General features: G+C 39.0%; 1 protein-coding gene across 1 annotated transcript in view; it reads left to right on the forward strand.

Moving 5' to 3' along the window:
* The window catches only part of TOP1 (DNA topoisomerase I), an 85399-nt gene that overhangs the window by 12325 nt on the left and 53479 nt on the right, over positions 1–19595 (forward strand). The window contains exon 3 of the mRNA XM_014845952.3: positions 17006–17108. Within this exon, the coding sequence (XP_014701438.3) occupies positions 17006–17108 (103 nt within the window). The remainder of the gene's footprint in view (positions 1–17005; positions 17109–19595) is intronic.

Raw genomic sequence — 19595 nt, forward strand, 5'->3', positions numbered from 1 at the left:
TAATATATTTTTAACAATCCCAAATGATTCTAATTAATACAGGTGACCCATAAATCACCTTTGGAGAAACTGATCTATCTGGAGTTTACTATCTTATTTGGTTAAGGTGTGTTTTAGTTCATTTGATTGAGGTACTGCATTGGTTTAGCCTACAGGATTTTTAAAAAAGGTCCAGAACAGTGTTTTCCAATGTATGTTTATAAAGCTTGATGCTTATGCCACTATTTAATTTAAATAAATATCGTCTACGTTTCAATGAGCATTTACCTAAATAACAGAGATAGTTAACTGCCTTTGCAGCTGTTTTATTATGTGTCTCATCAGAATCCTAATCCTTTCTCCTACTTCCATGTCTAACAAGCCATTATTTGATCCTGAAGTCATCTTTTAGGATTGTATGACTGAGCAGGGCACAAAGAGCAGTAGGTTGTTTTCATACTGTTATTCCTAGCATAGTTCAGACAGGGCTTTAGAAGGTAAGTAGAGGTATCAGCGTAGTTTAGTGGAATGCTGAGAATCTAATCTATGGAGGTCACTACCTTTAGATTAAATTAGGGGTCTTTAGCTTCTGATGGCCTTGATTGACATGGAAGGATTTGAATAGAGCAGTGGTTCTTAAAGTGTGGTTTCCTGATGAGCAGCATCAGCATTGTCAGAACCTGTTGGAAATGCAAATTCTTGGGCCTCATCCATATCTACTTACTGGCTGAAACTCTGGAAGTGAGGGCTCAGCCATCTAGATTTTAAGGAGTCAACCAGGTGATCTAATGTGCACTAAAGTTTCAGAACCAGTGGAATAGAGTAAGATTTGAAGTTCACATCTTGGTTTGAGCCTCACATTTTTAGGAGGAATGAAAAACAGTTAACAAAGTCCACATGCTCACTAGTGAAGTGCAGGCTTTGGAGTTAAACTTGAGTTCAACTCTTGTTAACAGAGTGGCCTTAAAAGCAAATCACGACTCTGATCCTAGTTTTCTCATCTGTAAAAATAGAGATAATAGCTACCTCAGAGTCAAAAGAGCACCTAATAATACCTGGTACTACTATATTCCTAAAGTCAAATAATTGACAAGAATAAGATAAGTTGACTGATCAAAATAAGCTTCTGGTCAAATTCTTTAATCCTGACATTCATATGAAGTCTAGAACTAGTATTGTAGTAATTCAGCCTCTTAAGCAGTGTTCCTTGTTTTTTACAAGTCCCGTGGCTGGGCCTTGATACTTGTACTTCCTTATAGTTATGAAATTGGAGTAATTCATAATGGGATGAAGGTCCTCTGGAACATAAAAAGGAGCCAGTTACATGATTACAGAAAGGCTTCTAAAGAACATAAATGTGTTCAGGCTTACTCATTCCATAGCTAGTCGCCTAGAGAGTGAGCCCGTGCATTTCAAGGACAGTCAATAGTGATACTCTAGATAAAGAGGGCTCCTTGGTTGAGTTAGTAATAGGATGCATGAAGCAACGCATTAGCAACTTGACGACACCTTTATCGCCACATGAGGTGTGGACTTGAGGGCATTTTGAGTCCCATGCCCCGTGGAAACAAAGGCAGCTTAGACAGAGCTGTGGATTCCTGAGTAGCACAGGCAGGAGGTTTGTAGTCACTTTCACTACTTCTCAGACATTAAGGGCTCACTTAATAGTAGCAAAAGAGGACAAGCCTGCAGGAATGGGCCTGTCCTAATTGAGCTGGCCTGAGAAGGTACATTTTCAGGTTAGACAAGTCCTTTTTTCTCTTTTAAGTTCTGCCTCCCGGGAAAGGAGAAGCATTTTCAGTGCAGGGATGTCCTTGTGAAAATGTGACTCACTGCAGAGGAGTATATGAAATGCAAATACCCACCTTAAGGGTCTTGTACTGGTTAATTACTTTCAAAGGCAGGAGTAAAATGTTCCAACTTTGCCTTGTATTTAGAGAACAAAGATGAGTTAGTAAAATGGATTTGTTTTTCATACTTCGGGATCCGGACTGGTGAACCCTGGGCTGCTGAAGCAGAACGTGTGAACTTAACCACTGTGCCACTGGGCTGGCCCCTATTTTACTTGAATTTAAAATAGCTACCATGTACTTAGTGGCTGCTATATTGGACAGCACAGCTCTGGATAAAATTTAGATAAGAGTAAAGAGATTCAGGTTTAGATTTTGCTTGGATTATGGGTGGTTGGAGCTCTTGGAACTTAAAAATCCAAAACAGGTTTGAATTTGGTGTGTTATGAGTTTGAATAACAGTCTTCCTTCTGTATGTCTACATTGCCTTATTCTGAGTGACCTGCTAAGAAATCTTATGACTGGTAGGTAAAGTTGTATTTACCAACGCTGTTGGAAGTTCGGACAGGTCTCCATTTTACTTGACCCCTTCAGTGCCACACAAAGATGAACATTTAAGGTCCTTTGAATAAATTTTCATTTTCTCTCAGCAACCCTATGAGGGTAGGTCATGTCTATTTTGTAATCGACAAAGCAGGTTAACTTATCTTTATTTACACCTTTATTGAACATCATCCTTTAAAAAAATGGTTGGTATCAGCCTACAACTTCATTTGAAATTGCAAGTTTTTAGCATGTTGCTAATAGCAAGTTAATTTATATTTGTTAAATTGTAGTCAGTAATAAGTGAATGTGTGACTATAAGTGGTAGAGAATCTGAGATTGTAGGCAAGCAAACAGTGCCCAAGAGGTTAACTAAGCCAGCTTCTACACCCCATCTAGGGTCTTCCACTCATTTGCATGCTCATAGTGAATGTAGACTGCATCTTACTTATAAGTAATCTAGCCCACAGTTAACTAGACAGTGTTAGTCTGATGGAACAAAATGGGATTTTGTAGCCTTGGCCACTATGAGGAACACTGACCTAGAGTGAGGTCTCAGAGAACAACTTGAGTAAATTGCTTCAAGACCAGGGACAGATCAGGTCCAGTGTCCTCCAGCTTTAGCCTCAAATTATGATGTTATTTTTGCATTGGGAAGAGGAAATGGAATAGGGATGAAGTAAATAACTTATATTTGAATATTTACTATCTCCACTTTTGAAGAAACTGAGGCTCAAGGCTTGCAGTTTGTGAGTAAGCCACAGAGCTGGGAGGCTAATCCAGGCCTATCTGATTCCACAACCTGATTCTTAAATGTGACAAGGTAAAGTTCTTAAATGTAAAATAAGGTAAAGGGGAGCCTTGATGACTCGATTGCCTCGAGCTACTAGAGCTACTCATGTAGTATCAGACTAAGGACTCTGATTTCTCATTTACAGTGGATCTTTACCAGACTAATATCATTGACTAATAGGCTCTGTTGCACTTCAAACTAATGTGTAATCCTTTTGCTGTTAAGGAAAGCTTGCCTGCCTGTGCAGCAAAGATGCCTGGATAATTTATTTCTTAGCAGTTCAGCTTGTGCTTGGAGCCAGTTATTCCAGAAATCAGTAAAACTTGTGTTTATCTGAGTACTCAAGAAAAAAGATCTTTTTGTTAACCAGGGATTAACTGGAACCCCCCCCCCAGGCCCCGCCCTTGTTTTAGAAGGATCTCTGAAGTCTGCTTATTTATTGAGGAATTTCATTGAAGGTGGTTAGCACTATGTGAACAAGTACGATGTTGTTCCTACTTCAAGGGGGATAAATAACAAATTTAACCAGCTTGCTGCTTAAGAAGCAGAATTAGCAGTGGGCTCAGCATTGGCCTCCCCTTCACAGTTCTCATTCATGTGACTGACTTTGTCTAGTTTTGCAGAGCCGGAGTGAGTTTTAACCACTTTTAAATCAAGTTGCTTAATGCTATTCATGGGCTGTTTGAAGGAAGGAGAGAGGTGAGAGCCAGGCTTAGCATGGGTGTCGTTTAGGAGAAAGCTGAGGAGTTAGAGAGGAAGGGAATCATAGGTACAGCAGGAAGGGTGTTCTTCACTTACACGCTGAGTTTAAGAAGGGCATCTCTCTCTGCAGGGGGCATTGGGGTAGTTTCTGGTCGCTATTAATTAGTGCAGGGTTCTGCAAACTATGCCTTCTTTTGTATGGCCCATGAACTAAGAATGGTTTTTATGTTTTTTACTGGTTGGGGAAAAAATCAAAAAGAGAATATTATTAAATACACCTGAAACTAATATAATGTTATATGTCAATTATGCCTCAATTTTAAACAAGAGAGTGTCATTTCATGACACAGGAAAATTATATGAAATTAAAATTCCAGTGTCCGTAAATAAAATTTCATTGGAATGCAGCCATGCTCATTCATTTATGTATAATTTATGGCTGCTTTTATGCTACACTGGCAGAGTTGAGTACCTGTAACACAGATTGAATGGGCCACAAAGCCTAAACTATTTACTACCTGTTCCTTTACAGAGAAATTTCTCTGACCCCTGGATTGGTGAGCAGTGCCAGTTGCTTACCTGACTGAGTGGCGCTTGTGTGTATCACAGAAACTCTTTTCATGTTACTTGGTAGCGTCTAGACCCCAAAGGAATCTGTATAAGCCCACTGTCAAAAGTGTACTGTGTGAGCTTGCAGCTTTATTAAATCTAATCCATCTCTTTTCTAGTCATTCATTTTCCCAACTGAGTCCCACTGGCAGGACTCAAGTTGCCTGTTTCTCTCTAAGCATGGCTGTGCCAGCTGATGTCCAAACAACAAAGAAAATTTCTATTCTAAAGAGCCTGACTACCCTACTCTTTATAAGTTGGGTAACTGTGTCACTCCTTATGTAGCTTTTCCTTCTTCCTTTCACATAGGAGCTGGGGGAGTAGCAAGTGAAAACAGCCTCTTTCCTCCTCAATTGTAGAGATTCAATATTCTCAGCTGTAAATTAAAAAAAAAAAAAAAAATCCCCAGGGGCTGACTCAGCACCTTGTGCCTGCCTTTTAAAGGAACAGAGAGACCCAGTTGAAATAGAAACTGAAAATAAAATCAGTAGCATGTCCATTATTGCAGGTGGCTGGTATTTGGTATTAATTATTGTTCAAAGGGCCAAGAAACAACAAGGTGAGTAATTTCAAGATATGATTCTGGACAACATAGATTATAGTCACCTGGAGAGCTTGTGTTACAATACACATATCTGGGGATGATCTAAGTCCCAGGTCTCATATACAGTAAAGTTTGAGAACCACTGCACTCCCGCATTTAAAATTTTTCTTTTTACCTTAATCCATTTGAACTAAAAAAGTTTTTAAAGGTTATAACATTCTTGTGACTGGAAGTGTAAGGGGTCAGTAGAGGTTACTTTACAGATTAGAAAACTGAGAACAGAGCAGAGAAGTAAATTACCTAGGACCCCATCAGGATGTGGCATAAAAGACTTGGAGTTGCTCTGAGGTTGTCTTACCGTTAGAACGTGGAATTGACTTTTAAAATGTTATTTAGTTCCCGGCATAATAATGTAACAGTGAGCAGCCTGTTCTGGCTACTAGTTGTTTCTAGAAATGCCAGCTCAGAAGACGTTCTTTTTTATTTTATTTTATTTTTTATTTTTTTTGAGGAAGATTAGCCCTGAGCTAACTGCTGCCAATCCTCCTCTTTTTGCTGAGGAAGACTGGCCTTGAGCTAACATCCGTGCCCATCTTCCTCTACTTTATATGTGGGACGCCTACCACAGCATGGTGTGCCAAGTGGTGCCATGTCCGCACCCAGGATTTGAACCGGCCAACCCCAGGCTGCCGAAGTGGAACGTGTACACTTAACCGCTGTGCCACTGGGTTGGCCCCTCAGAAGACCTTCTTATAGTTAACTAGATAACGTATACTTTTTTGAAGACAGTTTTGTGGTCCCATCCCTTAAATCTGAATTCTTTTTTTGTTTTTTATTTTTTAATGTAATTAATTGGTCCCTGGGAATGATGAACTTGAATTTAAGGAGCATAAAGGAAGGAGTAGGATGGGAGAGAAGGTTGTAAAATAAGTTAAAATAGGGTGCATAGGCAGGAAGGGGCTGAAAAGACAGATTAAGGTAATTGTAGTGTTGTAAAAAAATAAAAGTAGTCAAGGAAATTTAAATGCGGAAGTGGACTGGAAGAGAAAACATCCTCTGACCATTTAACCCTTTTTTGTGTGGGATTGAAGCCTAAAGCAAACCAATTGGCTACTTCATGTTGTGTCTTTTCCAGGATATCTGGCTGCTAATCTCAGAGTTGTTGATGTTTAAGAACTAAGGAAAGTTCTCTTAGATGTTTTTAAGTTAATTTTAAGGCATTTCTTCTGAACATGTAGACACTTTGGAAAATGTGGCAGGTTTTAGAAATTTGAAGTTGTGTTGCAGAGCTGATAAAAACATAATTGAAAATGCTAGGCTTCTATCTTTGAGCAACTCTGTCTTTTAATGCATTGTACTTCTAAGTTTCTGATGATGAAATTTTACCAAGTATTGAATATTGAGGAGAAAGACTTAAGCACTTTGCAAAATAATTGGCAACTTTTATTTGATTAAATTTGACCCCTTTTTTGACCTAACTTCTTAGGAAGGGCTTTTCTAACTGCAGCATTAGTCTGATTCTGGAACTTCATGGGACCAAGTCCAGGGACACTTGGGCATTTATGGAGACCCTTTTGTTCCCCCTCCCTTTTCAGAGTTACTTGCTGTTGGGAAGACCTGGGGCAGGTAGTATGCTTATTGTGGAATTTAAGGAGGACAGAGACTTGGTAATGTTTCCTGCTGTATTCCTACACCTAGAACAATGCCTGACATAGAGTTGGCACTCGGAAAATATTTGAATAAATAAATATTGTGAACCCAATCTTCCGTAAGGAGAGATGAAGAAATATTTATACTTTCATCTGCCTTCTCAGCTGGAGTTGTTTTTTGTTTTATTAGCCTGAGAGTATTAGGCCCCCAAGGGGGGAACCCCATTAGTTTCAATAATGAACAAGTCTGTCCATGACAAAAGGTCTTGTTTATATATAGTACGCATCTGAGGAGAACAAATGATAATTTGGACTTTAAAAATTGGTAATGTCACTAGTTGCTTCTCTCATTCTTGAGTTTTTAAGGATTTTCTTTAGAGCTGAATCCTCCCAACATTTTCCTTTTAAATTCTGGAGCTCTTTGAGCTTTTAGCCAGAACACCCTCTGTCCTGCTTGCTTTTTAACTGTGCTCTGGAATTTTGGAAATGTTCCCATTGAGAATCGCTGTAAAATAGTGATAAGGACTCTTCTATGGGCTACAAATTAAAATCAGCTACGTTAAGATGGATCACTGACAGGGTTTCTTGGATTGAAACCGGACTGACATTGGTGAAGCCTGAATTGAGACAGCTGTGTTGGGGGAGAGGCGTGGGTAGAGTTCCTTCACACCTCAACCCATCCCCCTTCCAGTCATGGCCTTTCAGGCTTCCTGACTGCTTTTAGTTTGGCATTAAGTTCCCAGGGAGATTCATACACCCCTGATATGGACCACATCCTGGATGCCAGTCTTTATCACTGAAACCAGCTTGTTATCTGTCCTAGACAAAACCAGTCTTCTTTTAAAGTGTTAGAACTTACTGGGTGTAGAGTATTAAGTAGAAATGTTGATTTTGTTTAAACTCTAGCTTCTGGGGATGTGGTGGTATCCATGGGTTTGAAGGTTAGGGAGGAAGGAGAAGATGCGAGGATTTATCCCAGTAGAAGTGATTTAACAAATGAGCAGGTAATAAATATCTTCCTTAGAAAATTAATTTCATCAGCCAGTGTTTTCACCCAAATGTTTTTAATGCCCACTTTCCTAATGCACTGGTTGTATATTTGTGTGTGGGAGATGAGCAGAGATTATCTTTGACAAAGTTGTATTGTGGGTTCCTCTTTGGGGAAGACAGCTTTTGTTGAATAACTATTTCCCACCCCCTTTCTCCACACACTTGACTTGATGATGTATTTGAAGGAGGAGCCCATCATACTGTATAGCTGCTTTAAGTCTCAAAACTTGTCAAAAGTCAGTGTAAAGATGTCTGGCTCAAAACATGGCAAAGAGCCCTTCTTTATACCAGAGAAGTCTCTGCCTTTGTTTATAAGAGAGCAAAGGACTCGCCTCTCCTCCCCGTTGTGATTACCCTAATAGTTTGGAAGAATGGTAGAGTGGCAAAATGCTTTTAAGATCATGGAATAGTTGATAAAATGATCAGTAATCTGCTGATTCTTCAGCCTTTTCTTTCTCTCTTAAGAAAGTGTAAATGGTTATGCTTGGGTTGCATTGTGATTGCGTTAGAGACCCTGGGTGGAATAAGCTTGGCAGCACTGTTAGCCACCTACTGATTGCAGCTAAACTAATGGAAATGTGTTTCTACTTGGGGGATGTTAACTGGTATTAACAGTGCATTGCTTAAAATCGGTAGGTTTTTTAGGCTTCTGAGTATAGGATTGTTAGAGCAGGCCAACTGTTTACTTCTTTCTTCATAAGTGCTTTTCTTTCCTGGATCTATGTACAGGAGAGAAAATCAGACAGCCTTTTATCCATCGTTGGCTGCTTGGGCAAGGTGACTGGGCGTGGTTTTTCCTTAAATGCCTGTATGGAACCTGAACCCCAAGTTATTTGGAATCATTGTGTAGGCTGAATACAGTTCTATGTAAATTAATCATGAAAAGGGTTCAGTAATAATTGTACCTTATTAACAGTTGTCAACATGTTTATAATTTTGTGGAGGTTAGCCAGGAATTCTCTTACAACCATATACAAACAATTGATTGACTTTTGAAATAAAATTCTTTAAGCTCTCTTAAATTTTCTGAGCCCCAGTTTCTTTCTCTGTAGGAGAGGTGAGTTTACCAAGGTCACAGATAGCAAGTCAGTGATGTACAGAGATCTGAAGCTCTTAATCACTGACCTATGCTGCCTTCATATAGACCCAGTAGTTAAGTGACTTTTACCCAAGGTCGGTCATAGAGTAAGTGCTAGAACAAGGATTTGAATCGGATCTTTTTCACTCTGTTGAACGAGTCTACTTCCTCTAGCTTCCTTCAGACGTCTCTTCCAGCCTTCTGTGCTACTCTGTGATGTCTCTCTTTGGCATTAAGGTTTAGCTATGATCTTTTGTGCTAACCAGATCATTCTTGAACATAGTTAACGAAGTACTTTATAGGCTTGATTTCCTTTTTCATATAATTTGTGTATGTGTCTGGTTTCCCTAGGGGAGTGAACTCTTCATCTTATGCCTTGGTTTGGCACTGATTTGGCTGCTTGGGGCTGACTGTGGACCTAGTTCCCTAGTTTCCACACCTGCAGCTTCGTTGTCATCCTGGGATCAGGCCAGCTTTCAGGAACTTTATAACAGTTGGGTCAAGTTTTGCAGGACATATTTGATACTGAAGTTTCTCATTCCTAGGTGTTTTGTTTCTCTTTTATTTAAGCAGAGGATTAGGACTCTAAAGCTACAAGGAGTGTATTTATATCCTTTTTTAAAGAAACTGCTTTTGGGACACGGCTTTAGAAAGGCAAATTAAGTATAACTCGGGAATTTTATTTTTAATATGCTCCTGACAAGAATCAAATCTACCATTTCCAACCTGGAAGAAGTATATCTCACTTAATTTTGCTCAATCATGAAGATGAGTTTTTCAGCAATAATAATGATAACAGATATTTTCACTTTCGTGGCTCATCTGCTAAGAATGCCCTTTCTCCTCCTCCTACTTTGCTTACTCCCTCTTAGCCTTTAGTAAGACTTACTAGCTCAAACACTGCCTCCTCCAGTAAGCCTTTGTTGACTCCTCATTGCCCTCGTGGATCCAGACTCTATCTCTTCTTGTTCCCTGGTGGAATCAGGCTGTTTTCCCTCATTATATTACTTTTATTTGGAAACAAAGGAGGCAGTTAACCCAGATTCAGTATCTTTACTCTTAAGACTTTTTTCCAGATGCTCATAAATTAAGTAATCCTCCTGCCTTACTGAGAAATAGCAGCAAAGCAGAAAAGTAGAAAATTCTGCCATCGTGTAAGAGATGGAGGTAATGACACCCACGTGTTTCATGTGTAGACATTTGGGAAAATGTCTATTAGCTTTATAAAAAGTTTGCGTTGTTGGGGCCGGCCCAGTGGCGCAGCGGTTAAGTTTACACATTCTGCTTCAGTGGCCCAGGCTTTGCCGGTTTGGATCCCAGGTGCGGACATGGCACTGCTTGGCTAGCCATGCTGTGGTAGGCGTCCTGTGTATAAAGTAGAGGAAGATGGGCATGGATGTTAGCTCAGGGCCAGTCTTCCTCAGCAAAAAGAGGAGGATTAGCAGCAGCAGTTAGCTCAGGGCAAATCTTCCTCAAAAAAGAAAAAAGAAAAAAAATGATTTGCATTGTTTTTAAATATAGGAGCATCGTGATGCAACTAAAACACTGTTACTTTAGTGTTAATTATTTGATGTTTGAGATTTTGAGGCTAGGAAAGGAATTTTAATTCATTTCAGCAAGTCTAAAATTTGGAGATTTTTTTCTCTGCTGACTTAATTTCATCTGCCTTTGTGTATACATAGAGCAGCATACATTTTCTGCCTTGGAACTGTATCTTGAGGCTAAACTCCTAGATATAGATTGCTGGGTCAAACGAGAGTGTGTAAGTTAGTTTCGTTGGATATTGCCAAATTCCCCGGTCATGGGGATTATAGGAACTACTTGCACCTTTTCAGAGATGTTAAGAGGCAAAAATGTGTCTTAGATTTGATGAAATCAGTACCACCCAGAGCTGTGAAAACTAGAGGTGATAGGTAAAGTATACTACCTTGTGTAGAGTATATACTTAGTAAGGGGTCGCTATTACTATTACCTTTTGTGAAATGGGGATAATGTTTCTTTATAAGAATAGTAAGAAAATGGAATGAGACAATGTTTGTAAGTACTCTACCATGGTTCTGGCACCTATATTAGTGCCCTTTTTCTTTTGCACGCCTTAGGCCATGGCTGTTTGCATTCATATCTTAATTACCTTACTTGGATTGTCAACTCCTTGAGGGCAGAGTCCATATCTGATGAGTCTTTAGCAGGGTACTTTGGATTTAAGAATATATTTAAAATGGTTATAAACTGAAGTAGCCCTCAGAATATAATTCTGAATCCAGTAGTAAAAGGTTTCCTTTTGTTTTGTACATTAACCATCAAGTCCTTGTGTAATGCTAGCCAGCAACTATGCCTGCAATCGGGAGAAGACACAGATACTTTTCCTCTTGTCATTTAGAAGTCTCTTTACTTAAAATCTTTGTTAACCTCAGGGAACACCTTAGATGACAATAACAAAAGTTGTTGATTCCTGTTCTCTTTATCTATTCATTTACTTATCTATGCTGATCAGTAACTCCAGTTAAGTTAGAGCGAAAGGAATTAACTGTTGCTTGTCTTCTGTCTTGTCAAGGCTGCCTTAGTTCAGGGATCTTCCTCCTATGTCTTCATCTTGAAATTTTGAATGCTAGGATTTGAAACAGTTGTTATCAGGAGGTTATTCGGTGACCTGAATTCACAGTGAATGAGGTTTTCTGATGATTTAATATAAGTGGTTTGCATCTTTCATTTCTAATCTGTCAAGTTCAATACAGTTCTTTTTGCATTTAACAGATGCTTCAAGTGGCAAGATCTTTTCTCCAAGACAATTTTAATAATATCTATTCTTAGATTAAGTCCAGTTAAGGGGAAAAGGGAATGTACTAAAAGTGATCTTCAAAGCCATTAGTATACTGTCTACAAATATTTTCACTGTGAGGGATATACATCAGTATGCCCTTATTGGCTTCGGTTTTTTACTTATTGTCTTCTCTTCTGATCAACATCTTCAGTCAGATGTCCCACTGTTACCTTAATATATTACCATACCTATGATGTGACTTCAGTTACTTGCAGCATTTCACCAGTCTTTTTCCTTCTCCCCATCTTTGTTCTGCACAGCTTTCCTGTGTCTTTGAAGGCACCTTGTTCTCCTACTCAGCTGGACCCAAAGTCTTTGAGTCTTTGACTCTTCCTCTGCGTTTATTTATCACACATAGTGAATGAGTTCCTGGAACTGGGTTCTACTTGCATTTTTCTCAACATGCTTATAGATTTTTTCCTTCCTTCTCAGCCTCTTTGCTATCGCTTTTTTCCTTGACTCCTTCAAAAACCACTAGCTGGTTGTTTTGCTTTTACCTTTCTACCCACACTGCCCTTCAATTAATCTTCCTTAAGTATGGCTTCTATTTTGTTCCTTTTTCTGCTTGAAGTGGCTCCTTGTCATCCTTAGAGTAGGACACCCTGACTCTTGGGTTAGTTTTATCTATCAAACTTTTTACTTAATGCTCCTTAACACAAATCCTCTCTTGGACTAGGCTCGTCTTCTCCTCGCTGTACCCTTATATAATAAGAAAAATAAGGGGTTGGAAGAGAAGAAGCTTAAAGATAGTATTTAACGATAGTGTTTAACTTTTTATTCTGAAAAATGTCAAGCATATACAGCAGTAGCAGTAATGACAACCTCTTGCCAGTCTTGTGTTATCTATTCCCAAATCCCCCAGTTCTTCTTGCCTGAGGCTATTTTAAAGCAAATTCCAGACATCATTCACCTGGAAGTATTTACATATGCATTTTTAGAGGTTGTTCATCTGTCAGTTTACCTAGTGCAGTTATCTCTACAGTTTCCTTGTCCGTTTGTAATTTAGTTTGTGTACACATTTTTGGTGTTTAGGAAGCATCTCATTCTATTTTGCCTCCCTGTTGTTTCTCCGCAGAAGTCCCAGTCTGCCGTGTGGAGCTGTATTATAGCCCTTCAGATATTTGAAGAAGTGGTCATTTATTTTACCTTTGGGTTCCTGTCACAGCACACATAGCACGGTTGGAGCATTTAGCAGATATGTAGTAACTTCTTTTTAAATTAGGGACACTTACAGTTCAGATATTTGACTGAGGTCATATTTGTATCAGTGGAATTATTCAGCTACAGCCTTAAAGTTTCTTACCAGACATTTTAGTTTTGTGTTCTTAGATTAGCAATCACTTTAGAAGACTTGGGGACCTGGCTTTAAAATAAATTTTGAAGTTCTGTGCATTTAAGAAGATAACGTTATTGGTAGACTAATTATCTGAAAGCTACCTGGAATTACTTTCAATTTATCTTTTACTTACTTTCCTTTTTCTTTAAATTTTAGTGCTTTTTAGTGAATTAAACTTCTTTTTCCTAGTGTACACCAGTACTTGTCAAAATACATTTTTAAAGCTTGGTAATTTTTTTTTTTAAAGATTTTATTTTTTCCCCCAAAGCCCCCTGGTACATAGTTGTATATTTTTAGTTGTGGGTCCTCCTAGTTGTGGCATGTGGGATGCTGCCTCAGCATGGCCTGATGAGCAGTGCCATGTCTGCACCCAGGATTCGAACCAGTGAAACCCTGGGCTGCCGCAGCAGAGTGCACAAACTTAACCACTCAGCCACGGGGCTGGCCCCAAAAGCTTGATAATTTTTAAAAATAACTTTTATTTTTTTTAATAGTTTTTGTTTTGAGGAAGGTTAGCCCTGAGCTAACTACTGCCAATCCTTCTCTTTCTTCTGAGGAAGGCTGGCCCTGAGCCAACATCCGTGCCCATCTTCCTCTACTCTATAGGTTGGACGCCTACCACAGCATGGTGTGCCATGCAGTGCCATGTCTGCACCTGGGATCCAAACCGGCAAACCCCGGGCCGCTGAGAAGTGGAAGGTGCGAACTTAACCGCTGCGCCACTGGGCCTGCCCCTAAAAATAACTTTTATTTTTTATTATGAAAGTGATTCATCATGGGAGAAAGTTGGAAAACACGGTGAAATATACACACAAAAACTCAAGTTGCTCGTAAATTTACCACCCAAAGATAACTGCTTTTCGACATTTTGGTATCTGTCTTTCTAGTCTTTTTTGTATATGTTTGTTTATGTGTTTATGTGTTGAATTATACAAAGTAATTAAAAAAAATATTATGTCCCTGCCATATCTCTGAGCCATAATAGCAGATCCCATTGTTTTGTTTCTTGTTTGTTAAATCTGACCTATAGACAAAATCAAACAACACAGACTTCATTCCAGGTTATAGTGCTGGTGTAATGTTTTGTCATTATTATGGTTTTAACCAATAAGTGCTTAGTTTGGGGCAGAAGTAATGGGAGTGTTTGTTACTGTCAGGTAAACAGAGGCAACCAACTTTGTGTATCTGATTGACTCAGCATTTAAAAATTTAGACTTGAGAATTTTAGAAGTTGTAGGGTTCTGTATGCTGCATGGAAGATTGGGTTCACAGTCCTGCTTCTGTTACTGTATGATTTTATTCTTCCCATCTCTGTAGGGTGAGAATTTCTTATAACTAGGGGTATGGTCACGCAAATTTCTGTTTCCCTTGGGCCTGGCACAAAATAGTTGTTTAATGAATTATGCCAAATGTGGCTTCTTTTGCTGTTAGCTAGGAATTGATGAACACACACACTGCCTGTACATTATTATTAGTTATCTATTGCTGCAAAACATGTAATCTCAAAATTTATCTGCCTAAAACAACAAACGTTTGTTTTCTCACATAGTTTCTGTGAACCAAGAATCCAGGACCAGCATAGCTGGGTGGTTTTGGCTCAGGGTCTGTCATGAGAGTGCAGTCATTACAAGGCTTAACTGAGACTGGAGGACCTACTTCCAGGATGGTTCACTCACCTGGCTGTTGTCAGGAAGTTTCAGTTCCTCACCACATGGGCCTGCCTGAGTATCCTAACAATATGGCAGCTGGCTTCCCCTAGAGCAAGGAGAAAGATCCAGTGCTTTTATGGCCTGGTATTAGAAGTTGTATACTGACATTTCTATTGTATCCTGTCTTTTAGGAGTGAGTCACTGAGTTCAGCCAGTATTCAAGGTAAAGGAAATTAGGCCACACCTCTTGAAAGGAGAAGTATCAAAGAATCTGTTGTACGTATTTTAATGCCACAACATGTGTATTGGATACGTAGACTTACAGTTGATTCGTATTCAACATTGGGGTGACCTGACCCCAGAGCACTGCATATTTAATAGGCTCTTGGGTTAATTCTGATGCACACTAAAATTTGAGAGTCACTAACCTAAATAAGTGTAGAGAGGTACCATGTTCATGGGTCAAAAGATACAGTAATATTTTGATGTCACTTGTCTCCAAATTGTCCTGTGAACACGAACTCCTAGCTGGCTTTTTTTTTTTTTTAAGAAATTGACAAACCGAATCTAAAACTTATATGGAAATGCAGAAGACATTGAATAGCCAAAATCATTTTGGAAAAGAACAAATCTAAAGTACTTTTATTACCTGATTTCAAAATTTACTGTGAAAAAAGAACTTACTGTGAAGCTGTAGTAGTCAAGATAGTGTGTGTTCGTGTAAGGTTAGAGTCGAGTCCAGAAATAGACCTACAATTATATGGTCACTTCATTTTCAGTGAAGAGGCCAAGACAATTCAGTGGGGAAAGGGCCGTCTTTTAAAAAAATGATGCTAGAAAAAACTGGGCATCTTTATAGATTTAAAAATGTATCCTGTCTCTTACCTCTGTAAAACTCCTAGAAACAAAAATTTGTAATATATATATAGATCTAACAAAAAATTTTAATCCAGAATGCATTAAGAGCTTTTAACTCAAGAAGAAGACAGACAAATATTTTTAAAATGGGAACGATTTGGAGAGATACTTAACCAAAGAAGATATATATGAATGGCCAGTAAGCACATGAAAAGACGCTCCTCATTTAATCAGGAAACTGGCTTAAAACCACAGTGTAATTACTACTATACACTTGCTAGAATAGCTAAAATTAAAGACTGATAATAACTAGGTGTTGGTGAAAATTTGTGGTGTTTGGAACTCTAATGCATTGTCAGTGGGAATGTATAATGGTGCAGCCACTCTGGAATATAGTTTGGCAGTTTCCTATATAATTGAACATATACTTACCATATGACCCAGTAATTTTACTACTAATTGTGTACCCAGGAGAAATGAAAACATGTCTATACAAAGACTTGTATGTGAATGTTCATAGCAGATTCATTCATAATAACTACTGCCTGGAAACAACTCACATGTCCCTCAATAAGTGAATGGATAAATAAACTGCAGTATATCCATAGAGCGAAATATCATTCAGCAATAAAATCTAACCAACTTCTGATACATCCAGCAACATGGACGAATGTCAGAAATATTATGCTGAGTGAAACAAGTCAGGCACAAAAGAGTAAATCCTATATGATCACATTTATATGAAACTGTAGAAATCGAGACAAATCTAATCCATAGTGCTGGCAGATCAGTGATTGCTTCGAGCTAAAGGCAGAAGATGGGGATTGGGAATGAGCACAAGGGAAACTTTCTTGGGTGATGGATTTGTTCTAAATTTTGATTGTGGTGGAGGTTACACTTATGCGTATGTTTGTTTAGACTTATCACCCTGTGTCTTCAAAATGTGTCTGTTTTACTGTATAGAAATTATATTTCATTAAAGTTGATTTAAAAACAGATATCTCTTGAGATTTCCCAGAAGTTACATAGATAATCCTCTGATTTTGAGAGTCAGTGTTCAAGATTTATCCCTTGGTGTCTTTTGTGGCTTAGTCTTAATATTACCAGATCTAGGGAAAAGAATGCCAAACTCTCCCTTCCGTTTACAGTAGAATTGGCTGCCCTCCTCCTGCATGTTTGTAACACACATCTTATTTTAGAGGCAGGGTAATGGGATGCCTTTTCTGGGCTACTTTTGTGAAATCATTCCTTCCCGTGGAATGTGCTATTATGACCACCATGCCATTTGAATCCTCTCATTGTGCTTCTTGACCAGCTTGTCAAGGTAGATGGGCAGGAGATAGCTCATGACTCCTCCTTTTTTCCTTCTTCTTCTCCCCAAAGCACCCCAGCACATAGTTGTATATCCTAGTTGTAGGTCCCTTTGGTTCTGCTATTTGGGATGCTGCTGCCTCAACATGGCTTGATGAGTGGTGCTAGGTCCACTCCCAGGATCCAAACTGGCGAAACCCTGGGCCGCCAAAGTGGACTACACGAACTTAACTACTCGGCCACGGGGCTGGCCCCATGGCTTCTCTTAACTGACTCATCTCTTATGGTTGCAGATTCTCATAAACACAAAGATAAACACAAAGATCGAGAACACCGGCACAAAGAGCACAAGAAGGACAAGGAGAAGGACCGAGAAAAGTCCAAGCATAGCAACAGGTAAGGGTTGAACCAGCAAGTCTCTCATCATTCAGCAGTGGGTTGGATGTGGCTTGGCTCACCTGGAATAGGCCTTAACTTGAGCCAGAGGTAAATAGCATGGATAGTGAAGTAAGCAGAGACTGTATTTGACTCCAGAGTTGCTAAGAGGATGGCCTTGATAATTCAGGCCTTACTGGGAATGCCATTGTTCAGATCAGGATGCAGAAAGCAAGTATGGTGAATTTTCTTTGAATATAAACCTCATTAAAAATACTGTTATGTTTTTTTTTTGCTGAGGAAGTTTCACCTTGAGCTAACGTCTGTTGCCAATCTTTCTCTTTTTTGCTTGAGGAAGATTAGTCCTGAGCTAACATCTGTGCCAGTCCTCCTCCATTCTGTATGTGCGTTGCCCCCACAGCATGGCTGATGAGTCATGTAGGTCTGTGGCTGGGATCCAAACCTGTAAACCTGGGCTGCTGAAGCACAGTGCACTGAACTCAACTACTATGCCACAAGGCCAGCCCCTAAAAATATTATTTTTAGTTAAGTTAGCAATGGATTCATTATAATACATGATAGTATTTAATCAGGTGTCCAGACTTTGCTTGCCTAGATAAAAGGTGACTGGATTGGAGACTTGATGTATTTTTTTCTTCTTTCTGTACTTTAAAAGGTATAAGTTAAAAATTCTTAACTTGGGCTTCCATGATCTGTGAGCCCGTGAAATAGTATGCAAAAGATTGGGTATATGAAATTTTCCTGGAGAGAGTCTTCCTAGCTTTCATCAGGTTATCAGGGGGGTTCAGCTCTTCCAAAAGCCAATGACTACCCATATAAATGAAACTCAGTAGTGCTGCCCTCTGGGATCCAAGACTCAGAAAAATGTTTTCTTGTCCGTTTTGCCCCCATTTTTTGATGTTGGAGGCAAGTAGTTAAGCCCAAAGACTTAGAGTATCTTTGGATACAGGACCACTTATTGAAAATGAGGACTTATGCTTCCATTCTGAATAAAGGCAGTTGGTTGGTGAGAAAGCCATATGGTATTCCCATAGTGGCCCAGGTTTTGTTAGAAGGGAATGTAAAGATCAATCGTTTATTGGAACAAGTGCCTCCAGCCTAGAGTCTCTTTGAACTACTTTATTAGCTTAGCTTATTGTCTGTAGACAAGTTAAAGTGAGAATTGCTTTGTAACTTTGTTCTTTTTATGAATCATTAAAATTAAAAAAAATTTCAAATGAATTTTTTTCTCCCCAAATCCCCCCAGTACATAGTTGTATATTTTTTTAGTTGAGGGTCCTTCTAGTTCTAGCATGTGGGATGCTGCCTCAACATGACCTGATGAGTGATGCCCAGGATCCAAACCTGCAAAACCCTGGGCTGCCAAAGCGGAGCGCGTGAACCTAACCACTCAGCCACGGGGCCGGCCCCTAATGAATTCTTTTTGTGAATAGGTCTTTATGAATTATTAAAATAACCAGATGAGTTTTTCTCTAATGAGGATGTTTCTTCACAAATCATCTACCACTTCTGTGGTCTTTTCTCCCCACCACTCACTCATTTCTTAACACTTGATCATCTCGTTTCCCTTGTCATTACTCTAGTGAATTTAATCTCAGTGGTTGAATCCAGTCTCAGTTCACATGCGTCCTCTCCAATTTATAGTTGTCCAGCTCATACTAATATCTACCAGAGTTGATTTTAGAGCAAAGAATATTGCCGGGGATAAAGAAGTTCATTTCATAATGCTAAAAAGAGACCAGTTAATCAGGAGGACATAACCATTATAAATGTTTCTATACTAATATCAGAACCTCAAAATATATTAAGTAAAAACTGATAGAACTGCAAAGAGAAACAGACAATTCATAATTATAGTCAGATTTTACTATCTTTTTTTCAACTGATAGTATAAACAGAAAATCATTAAGGATGTAGAAGACTTAAACGTCATCGACCAACTTGCTTTATAGAATTTTACACACAGCAGACTACACATGGAACATTTGCCATGATACGCCATATTCTTGGCCTAGCCCTCCTTCTTAAAACCCACTTTTCCTTCCCTCCCTTCGCCGCATCCCCTGGCAACTTCTTTTCTACTTTCTATCTCTGAATTTGCTTGGTCAGACATGTAAGTGGAATCATGAAATATTTCTCCTTTTTGTGTATGGCTTAATTTCCCTTAGCATAATGTTTTCAAGGTTCATTCATGGTGTGCCTATCAGAATTCCATTCCTTTTGATGGCTGAATAATATTCCATTGTATGTCTATATCACCTTTTAAAAAATCCATTCATCTGTTCATAGATGCTTGGGTTGTTTGCACCTTTTTGCTGTTGTGAATAATGCTGCCATGAACAAAACAAGTTTTTGTTTTGTTTTTGTTTTTTAAGATTGGCACCTAGGCTAACATCTGTTGCCAATCTTTTTTCTTTTTCTTCTTCTTCTCCCCAAAGTCCCCCAGTACCTAGGTGTATATTCTAGTTGTGAGTGCCTCTGGTTGTG

This window comes from Equus asinus, chromosome 15 (genome assembly GCF_041296235.1).
Source record: "Equus asinus isolate D_3611 breed Donkey chromosome 15, EquAss-T2T_v2, whole genome shotgun sequence".
In the NCBI taxonomy this organism is placed as follows: Eukaryota; Metazoa; Chordata; class Mammalia; order Perissodactyla; family Equidae; genus Equus; species Equus asinus.